Genomic DNA, 7,780 nt, shown 5'->3' on the forward strand with positions numbered 1-7,780 from the left:
CGGGAAAGATTTAAAAGGGACCTAAGGGGCAACATTTTCATGCAGAGGGTGGTGCATGTATAGAATGAGCTGCCAGAGGAAGTGGTAGAGGCTGGTACAATTACAACATTTAAAAGGCATCTGGAAGGGTTTAGAAAAATATGGCCAAATGCTGGCAAATGGGACTAGATATATTTAGGATATTTGGTTGACATGGATGAATTGGACTGAAGGGTCTGTTTCCATGCTGTATATCTCTGTGACTCTATGACTGCCTCACAAGGCACACCTCAGAAGATTGAAGTGCAGTATCTTCAATCTTGTTTCGGACTGAAACAAGACTGTACAGGAAATGATTGTAGTCTACGTAAGCTAGCAAAATTTCAACTCAGTAAAACATAGAATTAAAAATAAGCAAGCTGAATAGTAACCACTGTCAATGGTCATAACATTCCATCTGGTTCACTAATGTCCATTAGAGAAGGAGATCTGCCATCTTTTCCTAAGTCTTGCCACATGGTGGCTCAGTGGTCAGCACTACTGCCTGACAGCACTAGGGATCTGGGTTCAATTCCACCCCGGGTGACTGTCTGTATTTTCTCCCACAGTCCAAAGATGTGCAGGGTAGGTGGATTGGCTGTGTTAAATTGCCTGTAGTGCCCAGGGATGTTTAGGTTAGGTGGGTTAGACATGGGGAAATGCAGGGATAGGGGAATGAGTCTGGGTGGGGTGCTCTTTGGAGGGGCGGTGTGGACTTGTTGGGCCAAATGGCCTGTTGCCATGCTGTAGGGATTCTGTGATGTAACTCCAGACCCACTGTAATGTTTACCCTTAACCTCCCTTTGAAATGGCCCTGAAGAGCCAAACAGGCACGCAAGATTAAAAACAATGTTTAGGCACAATTTTTTCATGATCACACTCAATCCTCTTCCTTTTCACTCCTGGGATTTTGTCAGAGATTGTGGTGGGTGATTGGGGCTCTAGGATTGGGCTCATTAGCCACACAAGGACACAGTCAACCAGTGACATCGCAGGGCTTAAACCCATATTCCAACAGCAATAGTCTGGATTTCTGGATTATTAGTCAAATTATGTTTCCAAGACACCACGGCCTCCCTGCAGTGAGGGACACTGCAGAAATACTCAATATTGTAACATAATAGATTAATCCTGATTCAAATGCCAGAAAGATGTGCTGGATTGTATTGCTAAGGATCTATAAAATAAATTCCAGCTTTGATATTCTCGTAAACAATAATCAAACTGAAGGGTTCAGGTGGTTTTATAAATCATGACAGCGACACTCATGAAGTTACAATCGTAGTATTACATTGCAGCTTTCACAGGAGTCATACTCCTGTGAAAGCTGCTTTTTAAACTGTGTTCAGTTCTCAGTAAATTTCTGTGCCTCCAGCTACTTTCACAACAAATATCATTTAACGGGCAGTAATACTCACAGTAAAAGATTAATTGTCTGATGATCATTATTGGAAACCAGCTGAGGAATAAACTTCTGCAATCTATTCCCAGAAATTCTACAAATAGATCAAACCGATGATTAATCGCTTTAAGTCTGCAAATAAAACATCCAGCACTAAATGGCACCTTCACATAGTGCTGCACACAGGGACAACACCATATTCTAATAGATGTTCAGCCTTGCAACTGCAAACCTAGGACAGACTGCTCTCCACAGCAGTGACGGCCACTTGTGTATCTTTACTGGTTAACCTGCAAATAACATATCTCCAAAAGAGTGAATCCCAACTAGAAGGGCTTAGATGGCTGGGTTGGTGGTGGTGCTGGGAGAATGCAAAGGAATAAATATCGGAAAAAGGTTTCTGGAGGCTTTTGATAGTAGCAACACAGAAAAAAAACGAGAGAAAGTCATCTAAAGAGTTCAGGAGGAGAGCAAGACTCACCACCAACAGGGGAAGCAAAGAACAAGCAGTAAGGTAACGTCAGAGAAGCAGAACTTTCATGCAGAGAATCTTCTGACCCCAATTCCCGCAAGCACTCCACTGCAACTGAAATAACTCCACAGAGACCGGTATCCCACCAGCAAGTCACACTGTGTTTACACATGCACAGTACACAGTCTCTGACCAGCTAGCTCAGAGCCAGTCCCTGGAATGAGGAAACTGAGACTCATGTTCATTTACTTTTTTCTGTTCCTTTTTGGGCTACACACAGCAGTAGTGCTTATTTGTCCCCACAACACACGTTGAGTGTGTGTGTAAGTGCAGGGACTCAGCGAATACACCATTGTGCCATTAATTTCATTCAATTTTTCCACCACCAGAGAAACACCCTTGTGGCCAGAAAACCAGTAACAAGCAAAACCCAATAGGGGTAATGCTTACGTGAGACGCCTGTTTCTATCTGTCAACCAGGGCTCCCTGATTGGTCCAGGTTAACAGCCACAAACAAGGAACCCACACTCAATGAGATCCACCTCGTTCCAATCGCTACAGCAGCCAACTGGAGAAGGAAGCTGAGGCAGGGTCACACAAGATGACGTGGCAGAAGAAAGGAAACGCAAGTGAACAGGGCTGACGATAGCCTAGGGAGAGCCATTAACCTCGTAGTATTGGTTTTAATCATTTCTAATATTATGTATAAATAAATTATTTTATTTCAATAATTACATCCCACACAGTCTGTTAATAGATAAAAGAGAGATACATCATACTTTTAAAACTAGCCACAACCCAACTATATTTTATTTGTCAAAATACTTCAGGCCTGCCATTTGAACATGTTCAGTTGGGACCAGTTTTAGTTTGGAATTATGGTCTGCATGGACTGGTTGGACCGAAGGGTCTGTTTCTGTGCTGTATGACTCTATGTGACAGAGATAGATAAGTTCTTGATTAGTAAGGGGATCAAAGGTTAGAGGGAGTAGGCAGGAGAATACAATTGAGAAATATATCAGCCATGATCGAATGATGCAGCAGATTTGATGGACCAAATGACCTAATTCTGTTCCTATATCTGTTGGTCTTATGAACAAAGGGGGAGGCCTCTGTAATTTTTTTTTCCCCTATAAGTGGCCCAGATGATGAACATCGCAATCAAACTTGACTGAGATTAACGTTGCATAAATTAACATAGATCATGCTGCACCTGAAAGACAAAGTCAAGGTAGAAAATGCGAAAAGAAATAATAATAGTGAAATATTGAACATCGAAAAACATTACTGAATTGGAAGAGAAAAGGACAAATAGGAGAAGACAGAATTCATAGAATCCCACAGTGTGGAAGCGGGCCATTCAGCCCATCGAGTCCACACCAACCCTCTGAAAAGCATCCCACCCAGACTCAACCCCTACCCCTGTAATTCCTACAGCTAGCCCACCTAACCTGCACATCCCTGGACACTAGGGGCAATTTAGCATTGCCAATCAACCTAACCTGCACATCTTTGGACTGTGGGAGGAAACCCATGCAGACACAGGTCTGGCAGCATCTGAGTTAGCAGAGCATCTTTAACAAAAGTTAAATTTTCAAATCCGATATGATTCCTCTTCAGAACTGAACATAACTTCTCTAAGAACTGAAGAAAAGTCATAACAGGACTTGTAATGCTAACTCTATCTCTCTCTCCACAGATGCCACCACACCCACACTTCCTGTTCAGATTTCAGAATGCCAACATCTGCAATATTTCACTTTTATTTGAGTGCATTCATAGAATCCCTACAGTATGGAAACAAGCCATTTGGCCCAACAAGTCCACACTGACTCTCCAAAGACCATCCCACCCAGACCCAGTACCCTACCTTATCGTTGTAACCCTGCATCTCCCATCGCTAATCCAACTAACCTACATAATCCTTGGACACTATGGGAAATTTAGCATGGCCAATCCACCTAACCTTCACATTTTTGGACTGTGGGAGGAAACCGAAGCACCTGAAGGTAACCCACGCAGACACGGGGAGAATGTGCAAACTCCACACAGATAGTCAACCGAGGCTGGAATTGAACCTGGGGCCTTGACGCTGTGAGGCGCCATGCCATCTGATTAAGAGGATCTATTTCAATATCTTCCAAACTCACTTGTTAATGAGTTGCTGGTTGGCACTGAAAACAAGTTTAAATAATCAATCGAAAAACCTGGCAGATTACAGAAAAGTCACCATAGTCCCACTCTCTCATTAGAGAGATGTGCCTGGTGGTGGTTTAACCTGAGGGTCACCACACCTCAGGCAAGGGGAGAGGTTGATAAGGAGGGACCTTCACGGTAACCTCAGTTGGCACAGGAATTGAACTCATGCTGCTGGCATCACTCTGCATTGTACACCAGCTGTCCAGCCAACTGAGCTAACCAACTCCTGGATTACAGTATGAGTTACTGTATCCAATTATCACCAGTGACCCAGCGGGTAGCACTTCCACTAAAAGACATCATCGGTCAAGTTCCAATCTAATCTGACATCTCGCTGCAGTTCCGCAGGATCGTCGCTGTCAGGAATAAAGCAATTTTTTTCACTTGTTCATGGGCTGTGGGCATTTATTGCCTATCCTTAATTGTTCAAAGAACAGTTAAGAGTCAACCACATTGCTGTGGGTCAGACATGCATCTAGACAAGGATAGCAGATTTCCTTCCCTAAAGGACATCATTAAACCTGATAGATTTTTACAACAATCAACATGGTCACCATTAGATGAGCTTTTGTTAATCAAAGATTTATACTGAATTCATATTTCACCATCTGTCGTGTTGGGATGTGAACCCGTAGCCCCAGGACAATAGCCAGTGTCTCTAGGTTAACGATATTGCCGCTACATCTCTGACTCCCAATTATGTGAGAGTTTAAACCAAGACACTGCATGCCCTCTCAGGTGAGCATAAAAGATCTTTGACATTATTTCAAAGTCCAATGGGTGAGATTTCCCTGTTGCCCTGGACAATGTTCAGCCTTCAATCAACAACACAAACACATCAAATTGCTGCTTGTGGGATCATGCCATGTGCAAATTGACTGACGTGCTTTCGACACCACATCTATGTCTACACTCCATATAAACATGAATTAGAAGCACAATTGGACCATTCAGCCCCTCTTGAGCCTCCTCCATCATTTAATGAAGTCAGAAGTCACACAACAACAGGTTTATTTGAAATTACGAGCTTTAGGAGCACTGCTCCTTCGCCAGGTGAAGTAGATGGAAGCGCTTCCGAAAGCTAGTGATTTCAAGTAAACCTGTTGGACTATAACCTGATGTCACATGACTTCTGACCTTGTCCACCCCAGTCCAACACTGGCACCTCCACACTATTTAATGAAATCATGGCTGGTTTGATAACAGCCTTATCTCCACACTCCTACCTAACCCAAAACCCTTGACTAACAGACCCAGACCCAGGAGCCATGTTCCTATCTCTTAACTGCCCAAAAAAAGCCACTTGTGTTTCAAGAGCAACAAATATCCGTCTAGCTAGCAGCCCACCCAGTGAGTGATTTCGGTTTTAAAAGTTCAAGGATTCCAATGATTTGACTTTCCAACAACACACCTACCTTTTATTGGTTAGACCATAAGCAATAGGGACAGTAGGCCATTCAGCCCCTCGAGCCTGCTATGCCATGCAATAGTACCATGGCTGATCTGACATTCCTCACATTCATCTTCCTGCGCTTTCCGCATAACCCTTGATTCCCCGACTGATCAAGGATTCATCAATCTATCTCAGACTTAAATATACATGACTCTGCCCCCACAGCTCTCTGCGGCTAGCGGTTCCAAAGACTCACAACCCTCTAAGAGGCCACATTCCTCACCTCAGCCTTAAATTGGTGCACCTTTATTCTGAGACTATGACCCCTGATCCTGGACTCTCCCATGAAGGGAAACATCCTCTCAGCATTTACCCTGTCAAGCCCCTTAAGGATTCTACATGTTTCAAAGAGATCACCTCTCATTCTTCTAAACTCCAGTGAGTAGAGTTGTAATCTCTTTAGCCTTTGCTCATAAGACAATTCCTCCCTACCAGGGATCATCTTAGTGAACTTTCTATGAACTGCCTCCAAAGAAATATGTTTCCTTAAATAAGGGGACCAAAACTGCTCTCAGTACTGCAGAGGAGCAGGAAAGCTGACGTTTCGAAATCTTCTGAAGGGTCTCGACCCGAAACGTCATCTTTGCTGCTCCTCTGACGCTGCTTGGCCTGCAATGTTCATCCAGCTCTGCACCTTGTTATCTCAGATTCTCCAGCATCTGCAGTTCCTGCTATCTCAGTACTACAGATATGGTCTGTCCAGCATGTTGTACAGTTACAGTAAGACTTCCCTACTCTCATAGTCCAACCTTTTTGAAATAAGTTCCAACATTCCACTGGCCTTCCTGATTACCTGCAGCACCCCTGCGCTAGCTTTCTGTGTTTTGTGCACAAGTTCCCCCAAGTCCCTTGGAGTTGTAGCTTTTAGTAAACTGCTTGAGGAGGTATAGTGAAACTTGCCTCAAAGCCAAGCTCTGTAACATACTAACCCTCAGAAATAAAGGGGAGATGTCCAATTTGCTTATTTTCTTTTAAAAAAAACATATCTTCTGTCATCTTCCACGTTTGCTTAACATATTGGAAACAAATTTCCGGCCAAAGAAAATCGACAGTGATCTTAAAACACAGTTGCTTCCCCTGTCAAGGCAAACATCTCTCAGCGAGCTGGCGGTCCCTGATGCCGTGTGACCTTACTGAGTGTTTACAGAAATAAAATCAAACAAATTAAAAGCATTGCAAAGCGACCTTTCAGGGGGGTGTCCGCTCACTTGGAGCCGGACATCTCCTGTTAAAGGGTTCTTTCTCTTCAGTAAACCTTTGCAGAAATGGTTTGGATAAACTACCAACTGATCGCCCCCTTTTTTGGGGTCTGGCTACTGTTATAAACCTCGCCCCAGAATGTCAGCAGATCAATGAAGATTTACTCACCAACTCCCAAAGGCATCTTAATCACCGAGATTGCAGTTGAAAAGGAATAACAGGCTTTATAAAAAAAAAAGGCTGGTTTTCAGCTCCGAAGGATCCCTGCTCGCACACACTGAAGGGTTTTGCTGCTAATTAGCCTGCGCCCACACTTAGTCAATTTTTTTTTAAGACGTGCTTTACTCATAAAACATGATGTCGAAATGCTATCTCGGAAGTGGCTGTCACTGGTGTGTTAACCCTTGCCTTACCGCCTGTTTAAAAAAGCACACACAATGTGTGTTGTGGAGGAAGAGAGGTGGTGTTGGGGGGAACAGAGGGCCACTTGGATAGAGAGATCAATGTTCCTCAGCTAGGGAGACCCTTCCTGAGGACAAATTGCAGCAGAGAGTCTGAAAGAGGGGTTTGAGAGCAGAGGGCGGGGTACTGAACCTCACAGCCCCAGGGCTAAGGCTAAGGGGGCAAAGGTGACTTATGCCCACGGGTGTTTTTCTACCTCTAGCCACCGGTATGTATTCCAGAAACAATAGTGAGACACCCCCCAATGAGACATTAGTCTTTTTCTGGTCGCCAGACATACAGACATTAAGAGCTGGCGTTGGCCATTCGGCCCTTTCAGACATTCAACACGATCATAGCTCATCGTCTTATCTCAACTGTACACGCCCAGTACACGCCTCATAATCCACTCGCTCCCCCTCTCATCGTCCCTCTCTCCCCCAGGATCCCTCTCTCACCCTACACCCTGCTCGTTCTCTCTTTCCATGCTCTCGGGGAGGCGATGGCTTGGTGGCATTATCACTGAGACTGTTCATCCAGAGACACAGATAACATTCTGGGGACCTGGGTTCGAATCTGAAATTTGAATTCAATT

General features: G+C 44.1%; 1 protein-coding gene across 6 annotated transcripts in view; it reads right to left on the reverse strand.

Moving 5' to 3' along the window:
• pfkfb3 (6-phosphofructo-2-kinase/fructose-2,6-biphosphatase 3) overlaps positions 1-7,240 on the reverse strand; it is a 99,306-nt gene extending 92,066 nt beyond the window's left edge. For 4 of the 6 annotated variants that reach the window (XR_007264444.1, XR_007264445.1, XR_007264446.1 and 1 more), the window contains exons 1-2: positions 6,913-7,240; positions 1,437-1,514 (exon numbers count right to left, since the gene is read on the reverse strand). Coding sequence is in view for 3 of the 6 variants with exons in the window: in XM_048610111.1 (XP_048466068.1) it covers positions 1,437-1,514; positions 6,913-6,928 (94 nt within the window). In the remaining 3 variants the exon portion in view is untranslated. The remainder of the gene's footprint in view (positions 1-1,436; positions 1,515-6,912) is intronic. The other 2 variants (XM_048610107.1, XM_048610109.1) reach the window with 2 other exon arrangements.
• Positions 7,241-7,780: the final 540 nt, after the last annotated feature.

This window comes from Rhincodon typus, chromosome 22, assembly GCF_021869965.1.
Source record: "Rhincodon typus isolate 14 chromosome 22, sRhiTyp1.1, whole genome shotgun sequence".
Lineage (NCBI taxonomy): Eukaryota > Metazoa > Chordata > Chondrichthyes > Orectolobiformes > Rhincodontidae > Rhincodon > Rhincodon typus.